The following is a 27,248-nucleotide window of genomic DNA, read 5'->3' as shown; positions in this document are numbered from 1 at the left end:
GTGACCATGCTTTTGCTGTTGTAGCCCCTAGACTGTGGGACAGCATTCCCCTCCCTATCAGATCTGTCCCCTCCATTGACTCTTTTAAGTCTAGGCTCAAAACTTAACTTTATTCACTAGTGTTTGAATCTTCCTGATGTAGCTGATTTTTGGCTTGTGCCTAGGCTCATGTGTTGTTTATATTGTGCCTTGTTGTTTATATCTGTGTTTCTTGTATTTGTGATTTTAGCTACCTGTTATGGTTTGTACAACACTTTGGTCAACATGGGTTGTTTTTAAATGTGCTGTATAAATAAATATTACTTGACTATTGAATCAGTTAATCTAGAATTGGGGTTTAAGCAAATGACTGAGATAAGTGATTGCCATAATCCAATTGGGCCAAATTAGTTCAGTGATATTTCAGTTTCTCAGCACAGATTAGAAAGCCAGCACTGCTTTATGAAGTATAAATTGAATAGATAAGATCAGGAAGTTAGGAAGGTACAAAGGAGCTATAGAAAGATTAAATGAGTAGGAAAAGCATGTAATTTGGTACTCAACAAATGAAAGCAGAGATCAGACAAAATGGATTCAAGATAGATTGAGCACTGGAGGAAAGAAATTGAGACAATTGGGCTAAAATGCCCATAAATCTGATACACTGATCATAAACAAAGCCTAATAAGTTCATGCCTTTCATTCAATGGGTTTACAACTGCTCCATATGATAGAAAGATCTTCAGTCAAGACTCCATTTGAAGTATTCTATTTAGTTTTGATCACATTACCTTGGGATGGATAATGTTGATCTTTCAGTCAACAGTTAAAAGGATTAAATTTCAAATGGCATTAAGAATAGTTCTCCCCCCCCCCCTTTGCCAGAAGATGATATAATTAGAGAGATGGGGTCATGGCAGCTGTGCTTAATGGGGTTCCTTTTTAAATTTTAAATGATATAGCAGATGGAAAGATAGTTTGCCAATGAGGCAATCAGAACAAGTACGTCAAACTTGAACATGTCAAACAGGCTGCTCAGAATAAAATCAAGAATGTTTGCCTGCAGAAGTACCAACGAGCATTCCTAATTTGCTCTGCAAAACATCAACATTTTCAACATTAAAGTTAACTGATTTGTTTTTGTGACATCAGGCTATGAATCTGAAGTAGGTAAATGGGGCTGAAAGAAAACAAAATATCAATGTAACCGAATGGCTTAATAGGTTTGAGAGACAGTTAAGTAAATTTGAAGAGCATTCAGCTGCAGTGGAGGACATATCGATTATATGTATGATATAGTTGAGAGGTTTTCTAACTAGTCTTGGATAACTCTTTAATAGGAAGACTGGGTTTTTACTATTTTGTGGCTCATTATGCAGATGCAAAGGTGTTTACTAGATGCTACTGCAGATGGGAAAAATTCTACTTTAGGCATTAAGCTATACAACCTGACAACAATAATCTCACATTACTTGTCAACACAAAGGTGACAATCAATCAGGCGCATGGAGTCAGAGTAATACAACATGGAAACCTGTCCTTGGGCCCAACACATCTATGCCAAACATCATGCCCACCAAATCAGACTCACTGGTTTGCATTTGGCCCACACCACTCTAAACATTCCTGTCCACGCAATTCTCCATATGTATTTTGCTTGTTATTGTATACCTCAGCTGCTTTCTCTGGCACTATAGCCAGAGTCAAATCCCTTTTAAATATTTCACCCCTCACCTTAAACCTATGCTCTTGTGTTTTGTTCCCATCACACTCCGCTCCCTACCACTGAACCAATTACAGATCCAATTAGCTTCCTCTCCCTGGATCCTATGTCATTTAACCTTCCAGACAAGCTTAGCATACAGGACCTGGTCAAAAGCCTTGCTAAAATCTATTTTTGATAACACCCATTGCCCTCATCTAACTCTTGGTTACCTCACCAAAGAAAGCCGGAAATTTGTTAAATATGATTTCCCATGCACAAAGCAGTACTGACTGACCCTAATCAGATCTTGGCTTGCCAAATGCTGAATGATCCTGCAATTCTGAATCCCCCCCAGTAACTTGCCCATCAATGAGGTCACTCACCGGCTCGTCTCTGATGCCCTTAAGTAATGGTACAATATTAGCCATTAGCCACCCTGCAGTCTCCCAGAACTTCACCTGTGACTAAAGACAAAGCAAATATCTCTGCAAAGGACTGAAACTTCCCACAAGGTCCGAGCTATTTGGTCAGGCCCTGGGATTTCATCCACCTTAATGCACTTTAAAGTTGCCAATACATCTTCCCTCAATTCATAAGTTGTCCAAGATAGCATTCATCTCTGTAACTTTCTTAGCATCAATCATTTCTTTACAGTGAAAACTAACCACCTCCTATGCCTCCACACACAGATGGACTTGCTGATCTTTAATGAGACTAATCCTCTCCAACGCAGCCTTTTTACTCTATGCAAGCAGAATGTCCTGAGAAATTTCTTTACCCTTCAGGATTTCCCTTCAAAAGGCTATTATATTTGTTGCTAACATGGGAGTGCACACTAACGCAAAGTAACATATTGCTTTGGTAATTGTTCAACACAGTAATTCCCATCCATGTTTCTATCAGCACAAGAATTCAGTAAACTAAGAATAATAGGAACATTTTGCTTATGATAACCCCAGTATTCATGGACATAGTTTTACAGAAACTTCAGGTAGACGAGCAAACCAAGTTGGCTTTGCAAACAAATCTCATACTTCACGGCAACACACAAAATGCTTGATAAAGACATCAGCATAACTTATTAACTATATTTGAGATTTTGGCAGGAAATGATTGCAAAGCAGTTTTCTTGCTGAGGGTATATTATCCGTTTGCAGCACACAGAATGCTGGAAGAACCCAGCAGGTCAGGCAGCATCAATGGAGGGGAATAAACAGTCGACTTCTCAAGCCAAGGCCCTTCATCAGGCCTAGAAAAGAAGGGGCTAGATGCCAGAATGAAAAGTTGGGGGGGGGGGGGGGGGGAGAGGAGGAAGAAGAAGAGTACAAGCTAGCAGGGGAAGGTGGGAGAAGGTGAGGGGTTGGAGACGTGAAGTAAGCAGCTGGTAGGGGATGGTGGAAATGGCAGAGGGCTGAAGTAATCTAACAGGAGAGAACAGTGGACGATGGAAAAAAGGGGGAGGGAGAACCAGAGAGGCAATGGGCAGTGAGAAGAGAAGGGATGAATGGGTAACCAGAATGGGAATGGAATAAGAGAGGAGGGAGGGGCAGAAATTACCAAAAGTTCGAGAAATTGACGTTCATGCCATCAGGTTGGAGGCTACCCAGATGGAACGAGGGGCTGCTCCTCCAACCTGCATTAGGCTTTCTTGTGTAAGTAGGTGCTGCCGTGGACAGACATATCAGAATGGGAATGTGAAGTTGAAAGAAACAGGCAGCCACTGGAATATCCTGCCTTTTGAGGAAGGCAGAGCGAAGATGCTTAACAGCTGCTGTATTTTATCAAGTCCTAAGCATAATAAAAAGCCCACCAGGTTAAAAGTTTACAGATACTTACACTAGCATTCTGTGCTGGTATTGTGACTTTCATTTTGGGATTTGGACTGGATACTTTTGCAGTACCTTTGCGTTTCTGTCAATGACATTGCAAGTTCAGGCATCATTTAAAGTAGGATCAATGATCAGCATTAATAGATTTTTCCCTTCTATCCACCCCTTGACAGATCTTATAAATACCAATGGAAGTAACTCAGACACAAGTATCTACCTTCTCAATGTTCAGAAATAAAGACAATTTCCTTGTGATTAGGACACGTTAACAGACCACGAATGCTATGCTTCAGTTCATAAAGATAAACCAGCAGAAAACATTGAAGTCTCCTCCCCGCCCACAACAGACTTCTTTAAAACAAGTGTTTTAAATAAAATTAGTGAAAATAGGATCGGTCACTTACATTTGAAGTGTATTCCTTATAGGCAGCCCTCTCTTGTGGGGATATGCTCTAAGAAAATAAAGCAGTGGTCAGAATCAAATATTGCAGATATCTAGTTCAAAACAAAATACCTTCTCTAAGCATCTTTAAATCCAACAATGACAGACTGTTTTCTTACAATGCATCTGCATCAAATAGCAGGTAATGAGAATGTGCAAGTCCAACGAGGACCCAATTTTATAAGGCAATCAAATTGTTCTTCTGACTCGGAGTACAGTTCAACAAAAAATTGAGCCGCAGAGAAAAGGGGAGAGGGGAGAGAAAGAGTGGAGAAGTCTATGGAAATTGGGTAAGAAAACACCGTCGATGAAAGCAACACTTGAAAAAAGTGTGGTTTTAGCTCGAGGCACAGAGGTCCTGACTGGAGAGCATGAAAAGCATGTTAATTGTAAAGCACGAAAACTAATTCTGACAAGATTTGCCCATTCCTTGCAAAATTGCTCAAGCTGTGCCAGGTTGGTTGGGGAGAAGCGATGGACAGTGGAGCCCAAAGAACAGGGAAAATTATGGTGTGAAAAACTAAATATACAAAAACTGAAATGTCAGTTGTTCAAAAGTATTCATCCCACTTTGCTCAGTACCCAGTTGAACCACCTCTTGCAGCTATTATAGACTGTAGTCTTTTTGGACGAGTCTCTATTAGCTTTGCACAATGTGATTGAACAAGATTTTCCCATTCCTCAAGCTGTGTCAGGTTAATTGGGGAGCGGTGGTTGACAGCAATCTTGAGCACTTGCCAGAGATATTTAGTCAGGTTAAGGTCAGGACTCTGGGCCACTCAAGGACATCAGTTTCCTTTGTTTGAAGCCATTCCATGGTTGCTCTGGCAGCGTGCTTTGGGTCAGTGTCCTGTTGAAAGACAAACTTCCTACCCGGTTTAAGCTTTCAGGCTGAGGCTATCAGGTTTTTAAATCCAGAATCTCTGTTTAGCAGCGTTCATCTATCAATCCTGACCAGATTTCCAGTCCTGCAGATAAAAATATTTCAACAACATGATGCTACTTCCTCCATGCTTTACAATAGGGATATACAGTATTACATTTACGTCCCATGTACTGCTAAGGACTTTGCAAAGCATCACTTAGAAGATGCTGTAAAGGTGTGGAAGGTCTGTGGTCGGATGAGTCTAAAGTGGAAGATTTTGGCCTTAATGCTAAGCGGTATGTGTGGCCTAACTCTAATACCGCATATCAGCCAGGTAACACCATCCTTATTGTACAGTATGGTGGAGGTAGCATCATACTATGGGGATGCTTTTCAGCAGCAGGGACTGGAAATCTGGTCAGGATTAATGGGAGGATGAATACTGCTGAACAGACATCCTGGATAAAAACCTGATAGCATCTGCCAGAAAGCTTAAACTGGGGAGGAAGTTTGTCTTTCAACAAGACATTGACCCAAAGCACACTGCCAGAGCAACCATAGAGTGGTTTCAATTGAAAATTGATGCCCTTGAGTGGCCAAGTCAGAGTCCCGATTGAACAGCTCTGGCAAGACCTCAAGATTGCTATTCACCTCTGCTCCCTAAATAATCTGACACGGCTTGAGCAATTTTGCAAGGAGGAATGGGAAAATCTTGTCCATCACATTGTGCTAAGCTAATAGAGACTTATCCCAAAAGATTACTGGCTGTAATAGATGCGAAAGGCATTTCACCCAAGTACTGAGCAAAGGGGGATGAACACCTTTGAACTACTGACCTTTCATGCTTTACAATGTTCCCTGTTTTTTTGGGCTCTACAGTAAAGGGGAAGGAGCATGTGATTCACAAGTTAAAAAAAATGTTAAGTTAAATTGATCAAAATCCCTGGTTGTAATACTCATTTATGTGAACAAAAGGATGGGGGCTGAATACTTTTTCCCAAGGGCTCAAATTTTGGAAGTTAAAGAAAGGAAGGGTTTTAATTTTGAAAAGAAAATGTTTTTAATGTTAAGAAATCCAAACTTACATGTTTATAGAACAAAGTCTCAGCAATCAAGCAATATTTCATTGCAACCTCCTGATTTTGTAATTTTTTTCATAAAATGTGTTTTTCCCGTCATTACTTTGTTTTTGTCACAGTCAGACACAATAAAAAGCTAATTATTCCTATTTATTTACTCATATAGATTGAGAGCTCTTAAGTCATTCTGTCTACACATACAGTGGCATGCAAAAGTTTGGGCACCCCGGTCAAAATTTCTGTTACTGTGGAATAGCTGAGTAAGAGATGAACTAATTACCAAAAGGCATAAAGTTAAAGATGACACATTTCTTTAATATTTTAAGCAAGAAAACGTTTTTATTTCCATCTTTTACATTTTCAAAATAACAAAAAAGTTAAAGGGCCAGAAGCAAAAGTTTGGGCACCCTGCATGACTGTACTTAGTAACTCCCCCTTTGGCAAGTATCACAGCTTGTAAACACTTTCTGTAGCCAGCTAAGAGTCTTTCAATTCTTGTTTGGGGAATTTTCACCCATTCTTCCTTGCAAAAGGCTTCTAGTTTTGTGAAATTTTAACTTCATCAGACCACAGGACTTGTTTCCAAAATGCATCAGGCTTGCTTAGATGTTCTTTTCAACCTTTTGAATAGAACTTTTTGGCCGCAATGAGCAAAGATATGTTTGGAGAACAAAGGGTGCAGAATTTCATGAAAAGAACACCTCTCCAACTGTTAAGCACGGGGGTGGATCAATCATGCTTTGGGCTTGTGTTGCAGCCAGTGGCACGGGGAACATTTCACTGGTAGAGGGAAGAATTAATTCAACTAAATACCAGCAAATTCTGGAAGCAAACATCACACCATCTGTAAAAAAGCTGAAGATGAAAAGAGGATAGCTTCTACAACAAGATAATGATCCTAAACACACCTCAAAATCCACAGTGGACTACCTCAAGAGGCGCAAGCTGAAGGTTTTGTCATGACCCTCACAGTCCCCTGACCTAAACATCATCGAAAATCTGTGGATAGACCTCAAAAGAGCAGTGCCTGCAAGACAGCCCAAGAATCTCACAGAACTAGAAGCCTTCTGCAAGGAAGAATGGGCGAAAATCCCCCAAACAAGAATTGAAAGACTCTTAGCTGGCTACAGAAAGTGTTTACAGGCTGTGATACGTGCCGAAGGGGTGCCCAAACTTTTGCTTCGGGCCTTTTCCCTTTTTTGTTATTTTGAAACTGTAAAAGATGGAAATAAAAAAAGTTTTCTTGCTCGAAATATTAAAGAAATGTGTCATCTTTAACTTTATGCCTTTTGGAAGTCAGTTCATCTTTCACTCGCTTAGTTATTCACAGTGATAGAAATTTTGACCAGGGGTGCCCAAATTTTTGCATGCCACTGTATATGCTGTTAAATGTTGAATATTCACTATTCCATCCATTTCTGGGCTTGAAAATCTTCGAAAACGTTCAGTCAGCTTTATCAAGAAGTAGACGATTAATATGCTCCTCCTCTATGAAGTCCATGACTTCTGCAGACAGGTGGTAGATCTCCCTCGTCCTGTTTGCACGACCCGGTGATGATGGCTCCATCAGTTTGACCAGAATATCTTCAACTGGTACGAAGCACATATCCTTTCCACCTGGTTTTGGATGGAAGCGCGTGTTGGGCCCACGAGGGTGGAAAAACTCCACTTCAACATCTTGATGATGAGCATCCACAGTGACAGCCTTTGCTAACCACCAAATTTGGTCATAAGTGACTGCAAGCTAATCTCCACAATTAATGACACCAGCAGATATATCTGTCGTAGTCTCCTCAGGACCACTCTGGGGTTCCTGCTCCATTTCCTCCATCAGCATTGCCAAAGAGCCTCTGTTCTTTCCCATTGTGGTAGGGTCATCATTCTCCTCAGCCTGTACCCTGGCATGTGTATTTTCAGTCAACTGAAATGTTGTTGGGCTGTAACACTGACACATCTGTGGCTCACTGCAGATACATGACAATGATCTGCAATGGTTGCTGTTTCCGTAAGGTATGACCTGATGGATTTTCCTCGTTGCTGGTACAGGTTTTAGTGGTTGAGAAAGGAGTGCATCATATGTCTGCATGTCACCTTCAGCAATATGATAGAGATGAGTACTGCAAAGGCTTCTCCCAACCATCTCATGGAAGATTTTGCTTCCCTGTTGCATCTGCTCTTCTTTCTCTTAGTGATTTGTGTTTTTTTATTTCTAGTTTGAGGTGCTACATTTTGGTACGACAAATCAAAATAGGACATACATGATAAATGGTAGGGCATTGAAGAATGCAGTAGAACAGAGGGATCTAGGAATAATGGTGCATAGTTCCCTGAAGGTGGAATCTCATGTGGATAGGGTGGCGAAGAAAGCTTTTGGTATGCTGGCCTTTATAAATCAGAGCATTGAGTATAGGAGTTGGGATGTAATGTTGAAATTGTATAAGGCATTGGTAAGGCCAAATTTGGAGTATTGTGTACAGTTCTGGTCACCGAATTATAGGGAAGGTGTCAATAAAATTGAGAGAGTACAGAGGAGATTACTAAAATGTTTCCTGGGTTTCATCTCCTAAGTTACAGAGAAAGGTTGAACAAGTTAGGTCTTTATTCTTTGGAGCGTAGAAGGTTGAGGGGGGACTTGATAGAGGTATTTAAAATAATGGGGGGGATTGATAGAGTTGATGTAGATAGGCTTTTTCCATTGAGAGTGGGGGAGATTCAAACAAGAGGACATGAGTTGAGAGTTAAAGCACAAAAGTTTAGGGGTAACATGAGGGGGAATTTCTTTACTCAGAGTGGTAGCTGTGTGGAACGAGCTTCCAGCAGAAGTGGTTGGGGCAGGTTCCATGTTGTCGTTTAAAGTGAAATTGGATAGATATATGGACAGGAAAGGAATGGAGGGTTATGGACTGAGTGCAGGTCGGTGGGACTAGGTGAGAAGAGTTCAGCACAGACCAGAAGGGCCGAGATGGCCTGTTTCCATGCTGTAATTGTTATATGGTTATACAGTTTGTTCCTATCTTTTATTATCTCTTGAAGTTTATTTTTCAAAGCCTTCATCTCTGTCAAGTATCTTGCTCTTGTTTTCTTTCTTTCCCTTTCCCCTGCTAGACTGCCTACTGTGAGCTGGCTTCTGTATAGTCTGATCCAATGCACTACCTGGTGGACTTTCTGGGCGTTCTGAGCCCTTTCTCTTACGCTCTCTTGACTCTTGCTGTCTGAGTCTCCACGCCTTTCTCTTCCTCCTCTTTTCCCTTTCATTCAAATCACTGATAGTTTTTATCTTCCCATCCTCTACTCTCTTCTTCCATCTTTGCCTTTCCTTTCTCAGGTATTCCTCCTTTAACTCTGGCTCACTATATATTTTCTCTCTCCGCTTTCTTTGGTATTCCCTGTTTCTTCGCCTTCGTTCCTCCACTGATAGCTTCTGCCTAGCTATAACTTCCTAAAATACATAAAAGGAAGGTCAGAATTTAATGGAATTACTATGAAATTGTGCAAAATTACTATGAATTTAATTATGTTTAATTTGGTGAAATTTTATAAAATGATTATGAAATGGTGCAACTGAATTCATTTATGGTTTTAGTCATTGGGGATACATATAAGTAAGGAAATGTTGTAGGCCTGTGTGTGGAAGAAATAAAGGGGAAATTATGTATATTATAAATAAAAGGGTTAATGAAACATTACAAGCTATATTACTATTTATTGTGATCATAAATTATATACAAGTCTCCACTGAGGATGATTTGGATGTTTTTGTCAACACCGTCAAACTATGTGTCACCACCGTAAGACAGAAAACCTGACAGCGTTGACGCCCGACAGTAGTGACGAAAACACACTTTTTTTTTTACATGACATATATGAGTTGTATACAGGAGCCATCTTGTTTTCCCTCTGTTGCTAGCTGCCTCCGGCCTCTACTGAAAATGCATACATTTATGTCATAATTTAAAATAGTTCTTTCTATACAAAAGAGACAGTGTTGACATATCATGGTTGTGATCAATAAATATGTAAAAAATATTGAAAAAAAAATAGCAAACTAACAGGAGCTTGTTTGACCTTGTTGCATTTAACAGATGTGGAGGGTGGAAAGTGGGTCCTCAGGAATATAGTTGACCATGTGGTTGCCTGATTTTATTGTTTTTTTTTAAATAAATATCTGACGGTGCCGACAAAAACTTGGGACACATTTTGAGCAACCACAAAATAAGATAAATATTGTAGAAAATTCACTGCTTTTAGTTTTAGAGGTTTTTCACTCTCCTTCATCGGGGGAGGGGGGGGGGGTGTGTAAAAAAATACATTTTAAATTATTTTTTCCACACTTATCAAATTGAAATGATCTCTTGTCTGAGGGCAACTGATTTTGTGGTACTGGGCTATCATATAATCATAATTTATGAAAAAATGTTGCATTGGTGCAAAAGATCCTCATAAGATCAATCCTGATTATTTTAAATAAGAAAATGTTATTCATTTTCAATGGAATTAGCACTTTTCTTAGTGGGACATGTTTTTGCCGAAGTCTCAAGAATCAGTGACTTGATACTTTTCAAATATGGGAAAATACCAGATCACTTAACAACATTCAACATTGAAATTCCCACAAGGGCAAAATTTCAATGCCATTGAGGGAGACAGATAGCAGCAATGATTAATACCAGAAAGGAAAGGAATGTTACATCCGGAGTTCTTCCGGTTTGCGGACGATTTCCTTCCACGCCTCTCTTGACGTAGCGTACAAGGCAAGTCACAACAGTGGTTTGCCATTGCCTTCTGCCGGGTGAGTTTCCAAAGAGATCACCAGCTCATAACGCAGCACGGATGGAAAGCGTGCAGGGGAGCCAGCTGGATTCGAACTCAGGACCTTTCGTCCCGAAGTCCAGCACTGATGCCACTACACCACCAGCCAGGTTGCTGTTTAGACATTCTTTTAAGGTGAGTGCAGGAACGTTTAGGGGAGATGTCAGAGATTGTTTTTTTAAAAAAAAGAAAGTAGTGGCTAGAGTATGAATGACCTGCCAGGGGTGGTTTTGAGGCTGATACCTTAGGGACATTTAAAAGACTCATATATAGGCACATGGATGAAAGAAAAATGGAGGGTTGTGTCCTTTTGCTCAATGTTTAAAGAACATCTCTCCACTTTCTTTATCTTATCCTTGCCACTTTATGGTAGTGAGATATCAGCAAGGTTGCACCTTGAACAGTTTATCATTTTGCTATTCACTCGATGACCATTTTCACTGTTTTCCACATCTTTCCAAAGTACGCATTAACCTTCAGAGGAAGGTGAACCAAAGTCAGCCATATAAGTGAGAGAGTGAACTAGTGCCTTTTTCCAAACTTGGCAAAACATATTTGAACATATCAACTACACCACTTTCTGCATTTCATTTGCAGGCTAGGAAGCCTTGTTACCTTAAGCCAGGCTTCTAGATTGATTTTGTATTGACATTGTTGCTCTTCTGCCATCTTTTTATAACGATCCTTTTGAGCCTGAGAAACTTTTCGCCATCTTTTCCCAATTTCCACCATCCGATCTTTGAGATTCAAATGGTTCAGTTCACCACCTGTAAGTAGTTCCTGAGAAAATTTCTGGTACCCATTCCTGAAACACAGAAATTAACTCAACCAATTAAAATTCCTCAGTTTACAAGTACCAAAATAAACTCAAGATGAACTCAGGGTTAATTTTAGTAAAAAAAAATCACAAAACTCAATTCAGAAGTCTTCAAACACTGGATGCAAATCTACAAATCTCACAGGGTGTTAAAATTTTTGAAAATGGATAGGAATTGCCACAGTTTCAAAGGTCTTGACAAATGAATGAGGGAAGCAAATGATGAGCTTGCGTCAAAACTATAACCCTTCTGTAATAAATCACAACAGTCATCTTCTTTTAGCCTTATCCCTCCCTCCTGATCACAGCCTTCAGTCTGTCACTTTCCTTCTTTTCTATTTTTCATCTACTTCTCCCAATTCAACAGGACAATGAATTAAACAATTTATAGACTGCAGTTGAGATGGTGTGCATACTTAATTACTGGGCAGATACTCGGGTGTTATAGGAGTTTCTCAATGACTATGATAATGGACAGCAGTACTTACATTGGTGGCTTTTTTGGCTCCCCCTCAAATTTTATTTTCTTGTTCACATTTATTGCTGGTGTTCGTATTTCACTCAGTTCTTTCTGAAAGAGAACATTTATAAATCAGGATTTCAGTAACAAATCTAGACACTTATGAAGTGCAAAGCAAAACACTTCGTCTCTTTCATATTTAGGCCTTTGCTGAAAGATATTTTTTCCTACACTAGAATATCTAGATGCAGCAACAGTTAATGATAGAATTCATTGTACTTAACCTCAGTTATCTTCGGCAGATAGAAGTGTACAGGAAATATGAACCAAGGATTACTATTCAATAATGATCTAATTAGAGAATGTTGATATGAATATTAATAAAAATTGAACCAATTCTTGCAGCTAAATTTCTGTTCCAATTCCTTTTGCAACTAAACATTCTTTCTGTGAATATTGATAAAGCAGATATATAAACAATATGGAAGAGTACAGCACTGGACAGATCATATTGCTAATTTATAATAAATGTCCTCCTCCTGTGCACCTTCCATATTCGTGTAACTATCTGGAAACCTCAAACTCCAAATTTGATTCTACTACTATTCCAGGTAACCAATTCTAGGAAATTAACATTCTCTGCAAAAAACTTGCCCCTCCCCTCAAACCTTAAAAGCATGTTCTCTGGTGTTTGACATTTCTACCCGGGAAAGGGGAAGAGAAAGAGATTCTGACTATCTATCCTGATATTTTCCATGTATTTAAAAAGTCTCTCAGATCTCCCCTCAGCCTCTGCACTTGTCCAACTTTTCCTTTTTGTTCATATTCTAATCCAGACAGCAGATGCTGCCTTAGTCTTTCTAATGAAACAATCTTTCATTTCCTAGAGAAACCAATCATATTGTTAGTTAATACTGGACAACCAAGATTTCACCATAAATAGTTACGTGGATGCTATTGTCTATGATATTATTTATGATGCTATTATCTTCTGCAGTGAAACTTCTTCAATGTGGGGGGGGGGGGCTTAATCCCAACAATCCTAGCACTTACATAATAAATGGGTTGCCAAATCAATTACATTCCCTAGTAAACAAACTATTATGGGTTCAGCTCATCACTTTTGTTAAAAAAAAAATGGAGTAAAAAAAACCAAATACATCAGAATTTGTTCATGCTAACAAGAGTTGCTCATACAGACTTAGACACTTGGATGTAACTGATGGCAGTTATCATTTAGTCATAGTAATACTTCATTGATCCCGGGGGAAATTGGTTTTCATTACAATTGCACCATAAATAATAAATAGTAATAAAAATAGTAATAGTAATACTATTAGTAAATAGTAATAGTCATGGAAATAATAAATAGTAATGAAAAATAGTAATAAATAGTTAAATAGTAATATGTAAATTATGCCAGTAAATTATGAAATAAGTCCAGGACCAGCCTATTGGCTCAGGGTGTCTGACCCTCCAAGGGAGGAGTTGTAAAGTTCGATGGCCACAGGCAGGAATGACTTCCTATGACGCTCTGTGTTGCATCTCGGTGGAATGAGTCTTTGGCTGAATGTACTCCTGTGCCTACCCAGTACATTATGTAGTGGATGGGAGATATTGACCAAGATGGCATGCAACTTAGACAGCATCCTCTTTTCAGACACCACTGTCAGAGAGCCCAGTTCCATCCCCACAACATCACTGGCCTTACGAATGAGTTTGTTGATTCTGTTGGTGTCTGCTAACCTCAGCCTGCTGCCCCGGCACACAACAGCAAACATGATAGCACTGACCACCACAGACTCATAGAACATCCTCAGCATCGTCCGACAGATGTTAAAGGACCTCAGTCTCCTCATGAAATAGAGACAGCTCTGACCCTTCTTGTAGACAGCCTCAGCGTTCTTAGACCAGTCTAGTTTATTGTCAATTCGTATCCCCAGGTATTTGTAATCCTCCACCATGTCCACACTGACCCCCTGGATGAAAACAGGGGTCACCGGTACCTTAGTTCTCCTCAGGTCTACCACCAGCTCCTTAGTCTTTTTCACATTAAGCTGCAGATAATTCTGCTCACACCATGTGACAAAGTTTCCTACCGTAGCCCTGTACTCAACCTCATCTCCCTTGCTGATGCATCCAACTATGGCAGAGTCATCCGAAAACTTCGGAAGATGACAAGGCTCTGTGCAGTAGTTGAAGTCCGAGGTGTAAATGGTGAAGAGAAAGGGAGACAAGAGAGGCCCCTGTGGAGCCCCAGTGCTGCTGATCACTCTGTTGGACACACAGTGTTGCAAGCACATGTACTGTGGTCTGCCAGTCAGGTAATCAAGAATCCATGACACCAGGAAAGCATCCACCTGCATCGCTGTCAGCTTCTCCCACAGCAGAGCAGGGCGGATGGTGTTGAACGCACTGGAGAAGTCAAAAAACAGGACCCTCACAGTGCTCGCTGGCTTGTCCAGGTGGGCGTAGACACGGTTCAGCAGGTAGTCAATGGCATCCTCAACTCCTAGTCGGGGCTGGTGGGCGAACTGGAGGGGATCTAAGTGTGGCCTGACCATAGGCCGGAGCAGCTCCAGAACAAGTCTCTCCAGGGTCTTCATCATGTGGGAGGTCAATGCCACCGGTCTGTAGTCATTGAGGCCGCTGGGGCGCGGCGCCTTTGGCACAGGGACGAGGTGGGGCACGGCGTCTTCGGCACAGGGACGAGGCAGGACGTCTTCCACAGCACAGGAACCCTCCGGAGCCTCAGGCTCATGTTGAATACATGGTGAACTACTCCACATAGCTGAGGAGCACAGGCTTTGAGCACCCTGGTACTGACACCATCCGGTCCTGCAGCCTTGCTTGGGTTTTTCAGATGTAATTTGTCATAGGCTGATCTCTGATCTCATTTGTCCACAAAACACCACTTCCAGGTCAGAAATATTTTTCCAACAATGGTCTATCTTCATAGTAATCACACTACTACTTCATCTGATATGCAGTTCTGCAATCTTAAGTTTCAAAACTAATTAAAATCTCAGAAACACCAGCAAACTGATATTTCTGGTGGTCAGGAACCATCTCCTATCTGGCAACAATTTGGTTCTCCAACAAAAGCAGAGCTACCATGCAATTGTGTCCCCAAGATCTTGGCCCAATGGTCAATACTGTTATTTGATGGCACCATTAATTGACAAAGGACCATTGTTTGTGATGAACCAATTGATAACAGCACTGGATTGGGAGGAAGGTACAGCTTTCCAATCTTCTCTATAGACAATGCTCAAAATATTTTTGTCAATTCTGTATTCACAGTAAAAAAAAAAGGAAACAGCATTAAGGACATTTCCTCAAAATTGTTAAGACATTCAAGAGCAGCAGATGCTGCTTTACAAAACTCTATCCCAAAGTATCCTACAGCACTATGCACGTACAGTATATGGCCATCCTGTGACCAAGGACTGGACAAACATTAAATAGTCTTAACAGTCAATACCCACATGGACTGAACTGCGATTGGTCAGAATAGCTTCAGAAGTTACTTGGAGACTCATTTTCAAAGAACTCTATCTCATGTTCTCAATATTTATTATTATTTTTTTCTTTTGTATCAGCAGTTTGTCTTCTGCACACTGGTTGCCCATCTTGTTGGGGACAGTCTTCCATTTATTCTATTATGGTTGCTGGATTTACTGAGCATGCCCACAAGAAAATGAATCTCAGGGCTGTATATAGTGACAGATGTACTTTGATAACAAATTTACTTTGAAGTGTTGCACTTTTCATCCTACAATCAAATGTCATCACCTGAAGTTTCACTGCAATAAACCCATGAGCAGAAACAAAAGTGATCCAGTCAAGAGCTAGTTGCTTTGGCATTGAACTTGTTTTAAGGGGATCAGGGAGGAATATACCTCGTATCGCTTTTGATCCTCAGCTGCCTTTTTAATCCACATTAATTTCTCCTTTTTCTCCATCGCACTCCAAGTTGCCTCCATTGCTTTCATCGCCTTAGTGCGATCACTCTTTAAAAAAAAAGATATGCCTGATCATAATCAGAAAGCATACGCTACTAAAATGCATGTGCATTGCTTCAAAAACCTCCATTCATGTAAATTAAACAAATCCCAAAAGGAATTTTGAGCATAAATGGTGTTAAGAAAAGAGGGTGAAATCGTGACCCTGAAGAGCAACGAAACTGACATGCACTGTGCAAAGTGCATAGAAGGCAGCCCTATAGATTGCAGACAGCGCCATCATTACACTGCACACATCAAAATGTTGTGAAATCAAGCACATCACACCACTGGGTTCCTGTATGCAGAAGGAAAAATAACTTCAAAGTTAGGCTAGTCTTTTAGACTGATCCAGCCTGCAACTGTTATGATGCTCAAAAACAAGCCATCACATAAAAAGCATCAGATGGACTGAAGGGTTTTTCAACCTGAGGATTTCCTCATAACTTGGAACTCTTAAACCTAGAATCAAAGTTGAGAAGCAGACAAAAATCATGCTTGCCAATAAACAAGTCAATCAATATAGTGATCAGGAAGAGATGAGTATTTCAAGTCAGGCTCATTAAAACAGCTATAAAATCCTACATGGTGGAATATCTGGCTGGAAGAAAAGTACTTTGTGATCAGGAACAAACCAGAAAGCTTAGACTCTCAATTCCAGCCCTTACATTTAGCACGAACATGCAAATTAACATCAGTACCACTCACATTTGAGAGATTTATTTGCTGAAAATTTGTTTTGAGACCGATTTTGCCCTTCAGTAAAGCAAACTAATTTATTACTTGAAACAGTAGTGACTACTTCATTAAGTCCATAAAGTGTCAATTTAGTGCAGATCAGTGCAAATATGGAAAGGATCCTTGGAGGATAACTCATTCTGTATACAACTTAGAATGAGATTTACATAACTTGGGAAGACACAACTAGAATCAACAAAAATACAAAGTAGTGACAAAATGAATGAGTCATCTCAAATTAAAACCCACTCTGGAATTTGCCAGATAATATGTCAATTCTCCATGAGAGGAAATTCAATTAAGTCATCTAATGTGTCATAAACTTTGAGTGTTTGAAAGCTTGGCTCAAATCAACAAAGCTGGATACAAATTAATTCTTCAATTCAAAAGCTGAGACAGGCACTAACAAGCAAGAGTTATACAAGTCAATTAGATAAGCAATGTCCAACACAGTCCAATTCATGATTAGGATGGTGAAAATAATTCCATTAGTAACTCAGGTGACAGAGAAGCTACCAATGGAGAACTGTAATAGAACTTTCTTTTCAAAATACTGATAGGACATCAGCCCAAGATGCCATAGCCAATCATCTTTCATTTTGAATTCAATCCTGGATCAGACCTTAAAAGGTGTGTTTAAAATAGTAAACTCCAAATTCTAGTGGCTGTACTAGAACCATTAGGCATTTCATTAACACAAGATTTCAACTCTCAAATTAGCACAACAATCTCAAATTGAAGCTGGAGGACAATCATATAGAAACATAGAAAATAGGTGCAGGAGTAGGCCATTCGGCCCTTCGAGCCTGCACCGCCATTTATTATGATCATGGCTGATCATCCAACTCAGAACACCGCCCCAGCCTTCCCTCCATACCCCCTGACCCCCGTAGCCACAAGGGCCATATCTAACTCCCTCTTAAATATAGCCAATGAACTGGCCTCAACTGTTTCCTGTGGCAGAGAATTCCACAGATTCACCACTCTCTGTGTGAAGAAGTTTTTCCTAATCTCGGTCCTAAAAGGCTTCCCCTTTATCCTCAAACTGTGACCCCTCGTTCTGGACTTCCCCAACATCGGGAACAATCTTCCTGCATCTAGCCTGTCCAATCCCTTTAGGATTTTATACGTTTCAATCAGATCCCCTCTCAATCTTCTAAATTCCAATGAATACAAGCCCAGTTCATCCAGTCTTTCTTCATATGAAAGTCCTGCCATCCCAGGAATCAATCTGGTGAACCTTCTTTGTACTCCCTCTATGGCAAGGATGTCTTTCCTCAGATTAGGGGACCAAAACTGCACACAATACTCCAGGTGTGGTCTCACCAAGGCCTTGTACAACTGTAGTACCTCCCTGCTCCTGTACTCGAATTCTCTCGCTATAAATGCCAGCATACCATTCGCCTTTTTCACTGCCTGCTGTACCTGCATGCCCACTTTCAATGACTGGTGTATAATGACACCCAGGTCTCGTTGCACCTCCCCTTTTCCTAATCGGCCACCATTCAGATAATAATCTGTTTTCCTATTTTTGCCACCAAAGTGGATAACTTCACATTTATCCACATTAAATTGCACCTGCCATGAATTTGCCCACTCACCCAACCTATCCAAGTCACCCTGCATCTTCTTAGCATCCTCCTCACAGCTAACACTGCCGCCCAGCTTCGTGTCATCCGCAAACTTGGAGATGCTGCATTTAATTCCCTCATCCAAGTCATTAATATATATTGTAAACAACTGGGGTCCCAGCACTGAGCCTTGCAGTACCCCACTAGTCACTGCCTGCCATTCTGAAAAGGTCCCGTTTATTCCCACTCTTTGCTTCCTGTCTGCTAACCAATTCTCTATCCACATCAATACCTTACCCCCAATACCGTGTGCTTTAAGTTTGCACACTAATCTCCTGTGTGGGACCTTGTCAAAAGCCTTTTGAAAATCCAAATATACCACATCCACTGGTTCTCCCCTATCCACTCTACTAGTTACATCCTCAAAAAATTCTATGAGATTCGTCAGACATGATTTTCCTTTCACAAATCCATGCTGACTTTGTCGGACGATTTCACCGCTTTCCAAATGTGCTGTTATCACATCTTTGATAACTGACTCCAGCAGTTTCCCCACCACCGACGTTAGGCTAACCAGTCTATAGTTCCCTGGTTTCTCTCTCCCTCCTTTTTTAAAAAGTGGGGTTACATTAGCCACCCTCCAATCCTCAGGAACTAGTTCAGAATCTAACGAGTTTTGAAAAATTATCACCAATGCATCCACTATTTCTTGGGCTACTTCCTTAAGCACTCTGGGATGCAGACCATCTGGCCCTGGGCATTTATCTGCCTTTAATCCCTTCAATTTACCCAACACCACTTCCCTACTAACATGTATTTCGCTCAGTTCCTCCATCTCACTGGACCCTCTGCCCCCTACTATTTCCGGAAGATTATTTATGTCCTCCTTAGTGAAGACAGAACCAAAGTAATTATTCAATTGGTCTGCCATGTCCTTGCTCCCCATAATCAATTCACGTGTTTCTGTCTGTAGGGGACCTACATTTGTCTTTACCAGTCTTTTCCTTTTTACATATCTATAAAAGCTTTTACAGTCAGTTTTTATGTTCCCTGCCAGTTTTCTCTCAATCTTTTTTCCCCTTCCTAATTAAGCCCTTTGTCCTCCTCTGCTGAACTCTGAATTTCTCCCAGTCCTCAGGTGAGCCACTTTTTCTGGCTAATTTGTATGCTTCTTCTTTGGAATTGATACTATCCCTAATTTCTCTTGTCAGCCACGGGTGCACTACCTTCCTTGATTTATTCTTTTGCCAAACTGGGATGAACAATTGTTGTAGTTCATCCATGCAATCCTTAAATGCTTGCCATTCCATATCCACCGTCAATCCTTTAAGTGTCATTTGCCAGTCTATCTTAGCTAATTCACGTCTCATACCTTCAAAGTTACCCTTCTTTAAGTTCAGAACCTTTGTTTCTGAATTAACTATGTCACTCTCCACCTTAGTGAAGAATTCCCCCATATTATGGTCACTCTTACCCAAGGGGCTTCTCACGAAAGATTGCTAATTAACCCTTCCTCGTTGCTCAAAACCCAGTCTAGAATAGCCTGCTCTCTAGTTGGTTCCTCGACATGTTGGTTCAAAAAACCATCCCGCATACATTCCAAGAAATTCTCTTCCTCAGCACCTTTACCAATTTGGTTCACCCAATCTACATGTAGATTGAAGTCACCCATTATAACTGCTGTTCCTTTATTGCACACATTTCTAATTTCCTGTTTAATACCATCTCCGACCTCACTACAACTGTTAGGTGGCCTGTACACAACTCCCACCAGTGTTTTCTGCCCCTTAGTGTTACGCAGCTCTACCCATATCGATTCCACATCCTCCCGGCTTATGTTCTTCCTTTCTATTGCATTAATCTCATCTTTAACCAGCAACGCCACCCCACCTCCTTTTCTTTCATGTCTATCCCTCCTGAATATTGAATATCCCTGAATGTTGAGGTCCCATCCTTGGTCACCCTGGAGCCATGTCTCTGTGATCCCAACTATATCATAATCATTAATAACAATCTGCACTTTCAATTCATCCACCTTGTTACAAATGCTCCTTGCATTGACACACAAAGCCTTCAGGCGCTCTTTTGCAACTCTCTTAGCCCTTATACAATTATGTTGAAAAGTGGCCCTTTTTGATGCTTGCCCTGGATTTGTCGGCCTGCCACTTTTACTTTTCTCCTTACTACTTTTTTACTTCTACCCTCACTTTACACCCCTCTGTCTCTCTGCATTGGTTCCCATCCCCGTTGTGAACTAACCTCCTCTCACCTAGCCTCTTTAATTTGATTCCCACCCCCCAACCATTCTAGCTTAAAGTCACCTCAGTAGCCCTCGCTAATCTCCCTGCCAGGATATTGGTCCCCCTAGGGTTCAAGTGTAACCCGTCCTTTTTGTACAGGTCACGCCTGCGCCAAAAGAGGTCCCAATGATCCAAAAACTTGAATCCCTGCCCCCTGCCCCAATCCCTCAGCCACGCATTTATCCTCCACCTCATTGCATTCCTACTTTCACTGTCGCGTGGCACAGGCAGTAATCCCGAGACTACTACCTTTGCGGTTCTTTTTCTCAACTCCCTTCCTAGCTCCTTATATTCTCCTTTCAGGACCTCATCCCTTTTCCTACCTATGTCATTGGTACCTTTCTGTGGGATACATTTTAAAATGGATAAGAAGCTGAATCATTTGGTCCCAAATCACTCCTAAATTGAAGGCATTCTAAGAAACAGAACTCTCTTTTAATTAAAAGATTCAAGGAAATGCATTGTCTAGGAAATTTCCTTCTGCTAAATTACTTTTGAATGATTTTGGCAAAGTGTGTAATGAGTTTCATAATAGCAGAGTCATAGAAAAGTACAGCACAGTGGCTTTGCTTAAAAACAAACTTCTGGTGGGGGCGAGGGGGGAGGCGATAGTGGTCTTTGGAATAACAGGATTTCAATGTGTACTCTCTTCCCCGTTAAGCAAGTATACACTGGACACAATTCATAGGCGAATCTAAGATATCGATGTCAGCAAATAACTCAAACAGAGGTGAAATATGGACAGTAAAAGGCAGATCTGATGTGGTAAACAAAACAAACATGCTTAAAAAAAACTTGCTTTTTTTTGGGAATTTGGCACAAGTATGATCAAGGAAGCATCAAACGTGAAGTTTTGTTAAACCTTTCTGTGGCGTACAAAAGAACTTCTTCTACGTGCAGTCCAAGGCAATGATAACCTAAAACTATCAACAGTAATAAAATGTACAGTTGTGATATTCATTAAACAAGTCACATAATGCAGTCGCAAGGTTACACAGGAAAATTTTGCTAAAGTACCCTAACAAATGTTTAAATTGCCCAAAAGCAACTTTTGAATTAGAATCTGGTTCATTATCACTGACATATTGTGAAATTTGTTGTTTTGTGACAATACAGTGTAAGACATTAAAAAGTTACAACAAATTAGTGCAAGAGGAATAGCAAGGTAGTGTTCATGAACTGTTCAGAAATCTGATGTCAAAAGGGAAGAAGCTGTTCCTCAAATGTTGGGGTGTGGTTCTTCAGGCTTCTGTACTACCTCCCAGATGTTAGATCAGGTCAGAAGTACTGAAGCCCGAAGAAATGCAACCAGCATTTGAGGAACAGCTTCTTCCCCTTTGACATCAGATTTCTGAACAGTTCATGAAGAGCTTGGAAGGAGGCAAGGGGTGATGGTTAGTTGAAACAATTGAGGCAGAAAAAAAAACAGGTAAATTAGAGTTAGAGTTGTGGATGGAGCTGCTCTGGTTATCATGTCAAAAGAAAAAGCTAACAGAGTCTCTTTGAAAAACTGTACAGCAGGAGGTTCCCTCATGTTAAAAACACAAACATGCTTTCAACTGTCTGGTCTCTGCCAGCATTTCAAACCTCCCACCAGGATGCACAGTCCTGCCAAGTTTGGTAAGCAGCCTTGATCACCATCCATTTAAAGAGGTCTCTTCCTCTCTATCAACTACCTCAGCGCCTACCCTGTACTTGGCCAGATAATCGCCAATCACATTCTGTTGCCAGATCTCTTCTGCAGTCTTGGGTGGCTCTGGCAGTTTTCCACGGACAGCAGAGCCTTTTCCATCTTTTCCATAGCCCTGCCTTTTCTGCTCAGATTCAGCCTTTGCCGCTGCCTCCATGCGTCGATATTTTTCCTGTTGCAGCAAAAATATCATTAGTTCTTTAAAAATGTAAACACTTCCTTTAGACACTTAGTAACTGAATGTATTGCATTAGTTTGCAGTTTAGAAAGCTACTTTTTGCTGGATTATCATGTAGCGTACCATTTCATACAATTCCACTTTAAAACAGAACTTTGCGAAGTCCAAAGAATTACTGAATTAAAAAAAAAATTTAACTCTGGTTGCCTCCCATATGGGGATAACAATATGGCCTTTTCCCTTTCAGATTTATATTTCTGCTATAGCCATAGCACTTTTACTAAAGTACACAGCACAAATTAAGTGTAGTTCCAACATTGCTACTCTTTTCATTGAGCACAGAAACCCAAAAGACAAGAGGGAAAAAATGTGAAGTTTTAAACACCTCCAGTACAATCAATGAAAAAGTTTATTTTGTGCAAACATAACAAAAGCTTTCAAAGTGTACATCTTGGTAACAAGGCCATTTGGAATTATTACTAGACATATCAAGCTTGAACCACCAATCAAACCACAAGACCATAAGATACAGGAGCAGAAGTAGGCCATTCAGCCCATCAAATCTGCTCCACCATTCAATCATGAGGTGATCCAATTCTTCCGGTCATCCCCACTCCCCTGCCTTCTCCCCATACCCTTTGATGCCCTGGCTAATCAAGAACTTATCTATCTCTGCCCTAAATACACCCAATGAGTCAGCCTCCACAGTCGCTCATGGCAACAAATTCCACAGATTTACCACCCTCTGACTAAAGTCATTTCTCTGCATTTCTGTTCTAAATGGACGTCCTTCAATCCTGAACTCGTGCCCTCGTCCTAGACTCCCCTACCATGGGAAATAACTTTGCCACATTTAATCTGTTCAGGTCTTTTAATATTCGGAATGTTCCTATGAGATTCCACCCCTCATTCTCCTGAACTCCAGGGAATACAGTCCAAGAGCTGCCAGACATTCCTCATACAGTAACCCTTTCATTCCTGGAATTGTTCTCGTGAATTTCTCTGAACACTCTCCAATGTCAGTATATCGTTTCTAAAATAAGGAGCTCAAAACTGCACACAATACTCCAAGTGTGGTCTCATGAGTGCTTATACAGCCTCAACATCACATCCCTGCTCTTATATTCTATACCTCTAGAAATGAATGCCAACATTACATTCGCCTTATTCACCACCGACACAACCTGGAAGTTAACCTTTAGGGTATCTTGCACAAGGACTCCCAAGTCCTTTCGCATCTCTGCATTTTGAATTCTCTCCCCATCTAAATAATAGTCTGTCCGTTTATTTCCTCCACCAAAGTGCATGACCATACATTTTCAAACATTGTATTTCATTTGCCACTTCTTTGCCCATTCTCCCAATCTATCCAAGTCTCTCTGCAGGCTCTGCTGCCTCGCCACCCGCTCCTCCACCCATCTTTGTATCATCGGCAAATTTAGCCACAAATCCATTAATACCATAGCCCAAATCATTGACGTACATCGTAAAAAGCAGCGGTCCCAACACCGACCCTGTGGAACACCACTGGTAACTGGCAGCCAGCCAGAATAGGATCCCTTTATTCCCACTCCCTGTTTTCTGCTGATCAGCCAATGCTCCACCCATGCTTGTAACTCCCCTGTAATTACATGGGCTCTTATCTTGCTAAGCAGCCTCATGTGCGGCACCTTCTCAAAGGCCTTCTGAAAATCCAAGTATACCACATCTACTGCATCTCCTTTGTCTACCCTGCTTGTAGTTTCCTTAATGATAACAAAATTACAGTAGGTTAGTCAGGCAGAATTTTCCTTTCAGGAAACCATGCTGGCCTATCTTGTCATATGCCTCCAGGTACTCCGTAATCTCATCCCTAACAATCGATTCCAACCAACCTCCCAATCACTGATGTCAGTCTAACAGGTCTTGTTTCCTTTCTGCTGCCTCCCACCCTTCTTAAATAGCAGAGTAATATTTGCAATTTTCCCAGTCATCAGGTACAATGCCAGAATCTATCGATTCTTGAAAGATCATTGTTAATGCCTCCGCAATTTCTCCAGCTACGTCCTTCAGAACCCCAAGGTGCATTCCATCAGTTCCAGGAGATTATCCACCCTCAGACCATTAAGCTTCCTTAGCACCTTCTCAGTTGTAATTTTCACTGCACAAACTTCACTTCCCTGGCACTCTTGAACGTCTGGTATACTGCAGATGTCTTCCACTGTGAAGACTGATGCAAAATACGTATTCAGTTCCTCTGCCATCTCTGCAGGTCTCATTACAATACCTCCAGCGTCATTTTCTATTGGTCCTATATCTACTATCTACTCTTTTCTACCCATTATATACTTTAAAAAGCTTTTAGTATCTTCTTTAATATTAGTAGCCAGCTTCCTTTCAAAATTCATCTTTTCCTTCCTAATGACCTTCTTAGTTTCCTTCTGCAAGTTTTTAAAAGCTTTCCCCTCTGCTATCTTCCTACTAGCTTTGGCTTCCTTGTATGCCCTCTCTTTTGCTTTTACTTTGGCTCTGACTTGACTTGTCAGTCATGGTGTCCTTCTTCCACTCGAAAATGTCTTACTTGGAATACATCTGTCTTGCACTTCCCTCATTTTCCGCAGAAACTCCAGCCATTGCCTGTCTGTTGTCCTTCCTGCCAGTGTCCCTTTCCAGTCAACTTTGGCCAGTTCCCCTCTCATGCCATTGTCATTTCCTTTATTCCAATGAAATACTGACACATTGAAATTTGAGAAGGAGAAATTAAATTCCAAAGTGAACTCTATCATACTGTGATCACTGTATAAAAATACTCAACTCACCAACAGATTTACTTGCTCAAAGATTCTACACACCACAACCCAAATGCTTGCTTTTGTCACTCCCATAAGCTGCTTAATGAAAAAGTTATACATCAACCAAACTGGTGGGATGTTAATTAAATGTGTTGTGGACTGAGAAAAAGCAAGGAAGGACAGAAGGGTGGCATTATGACATTAAGGCATAAATTTTGGAAACTATCCTTGGACTTTGGTCAGAAAGAAAATAACGTGGAATCAGGTAACTACTCTGAATAGAAAATTAAAGCCGAGTACCTTGGCAGCAAGGAAGATTAGTTAACACAAACATAAAGCAGGATTAAAACATCTGAAGCGACATGGCTGACATGAGTTTAATATTGTTGGCAATGGGAACCTTAATTTCAATACACAACAACTGAATTTTCATTTGCAGTGGATTCTGACCAATACTGAGGCAATAGCGAGACTTCCCATTTTTCCTGTCTTCTTACCCGATTCAAGTCATCAATCAGAGGTGGGATCAGGCTTCATAAAAAAAAAAAAAAAAAACTGCCCCCCCCCCCCCCCCCCCGGACCTCAACATTTCAACAGGCTATTTATTGTAAGCTTCAAAGTCAAACTCGATTAGATCTTCTCCTCTATTAAGACTGAGCTAAACATTGTCAGACAAGACCTAGTTTCCAGCTCTGGTATTGACACAAGCCAAGAGGAGCATCTGCCACCTTGCCACTGGCAGCAGTTGCTCATGGACACATTATGGAAGCCTCCATGTGCCCTCAACTAGGATTCCAAACTTTTAAATTGTGAAGCCTGCATATTGAAACCCAGCCAGATCAAACCCAATGCAAACACAACTGTCCCCATTAAGTCAAGGCAGCATATCAGCTGGTAGGTGAAAAGTAGAAAATTTTCACTCCCAAGTTACTTTCAATATTTTTAAGTTTCATTTTTGCTGCTTTAAATGAAAAATATCCTTAATTCTTTTAGATATGTGGTACCGACTGCTTGTGAATAAAGACCATCATAAATAGTTTTGACAGTGGGTGACCCTGAGGGTTGGGGGAAATCAGAGGCATAACCTGGTCTGTTAATCAGGTCAGCCCCCATTCTGCAGTGAAGGGAGTTGGGCTCCTGCCAGATCCAGAATGGACCCAATTGCAAGGCCCAGTGACAGTAGCAATGGAAGATCTTCCCCCATTAGTAACTCAAACACGATGACCATATAGTTGTAGTTGATATCCTGCAGATGCTGGAAAGCTAGAGCAACACAAAGGAACTGGAATAATTCAGTGGGTCAGACAGCATCTATAGAGGGAAATGGGCAGTTGATGACTCAGCTCAAGATCTGACATCAAGGCTTGTCTGATGAACCTGATGAAAGGATTTATCAACTGCCCATTTCCCTCCATAAATGCTGCCTGACCCTGTGTTGCTCCAGCTTTGTGTGCTGCTCAAAAATCTATTTATATATACTTTTTTTTAAATCTGATACCCCAGCATGTTTCAAAGTCAAACCCTGCAGTAATCTAGTACCTAGTACTAAAAAGTGGTGAAGAATTCCTGCAATACAAGGTTATCCTACTGACTCATTCTAGTCCAGTTTATATATAGTGGAATAAGATGCACATATATAGTGGAATAAGATGCACATTGGAAGTGTAGAAATGTGGTTTTAAAATGATCAAGGAGCCAGACTTCAGAAGTTCCTTGAAACATCTCTATCTTCATAAACAGGCTTCAGGCTGTCCATAGTTTTAAGCAGTAAGAGCAAGTTTACAGTAGCTGTATGAGCTTCAGAGGGCACTACAGAGGCAGCAATACACAAGAGGAATAACTACAATAATCGGTTTTTAGCCCTGGAATGAAGAGATGCTTCTTCACTCCAGAGCTTAAAAGCTTGAGAAATATCACATCTACTTGCCTCTCAGCTATCAGTGACATTTTTGACTCGTGTTTTACAAATATTATTTGTTACAAAATTTGCAGTCAGACTAGGGATCCTAGA

At 40.7% G+C, this 27,248-nt stretch overlaps 1 protein-coding gene across 4 annotated transcripts in view; it reads right to left on the bottom strand.

The window, feature by feature from the left end:
* ubtf (upstream binding transcription factor) overlaps positions 1-27,248 on the bottom strand; it is a 74,822-nt gene that overhangs the window by 8,095 nt on the left and 39,479 nt on the right. For all 4 annotated transcript variants that reach the window (XM_072249369.1, XM_072249371.1, XM_072249368.1 and 1 more), the window contains 6 exons: positions 22,287-22,460; positions 15,888-15,998; positions 12,014-12,096; positions 11,324-11,513; positions 3,918-3,965; positions 3,521-3,595 (listed from right to left, as the gene is read on the bottom strand). In XM_072249369.1, the coding sequence (XP_072105470.1) occupies positions 3,521-3,595; positions 3,918-3,965; positions 11,324-11,513; positions 12,014-12,096; positions 15,888-15,998; positions 22,287-22,460 (681 nt within the window). The remainder of the gene's footprint in view (positions 1-3,520; positions 3,596-3,917; positions 3,966-11,323; positions 11,514-12,013; positions 12,097-15,887; positions 15,999-22,286; positions 22,461-27,248) is intronic.

This window comes from Mobula birostris, chromosome X, assembly GCF_030028105.1.
Source record: "Mobula birostris isolate sMobBir1 chromosome X, sMobBir1.hap1, whole genome shotgun sequence".
Lineage (NCBI taxonomy): Eukaryota > Metazoa > Chordata > Chondrichthyes > Myliobatiformes > Myliobatidae > Mobula > Mobula birostris.
This window is presented reverse-complemented; position numbering and strand designations above follow the sequence as displayed.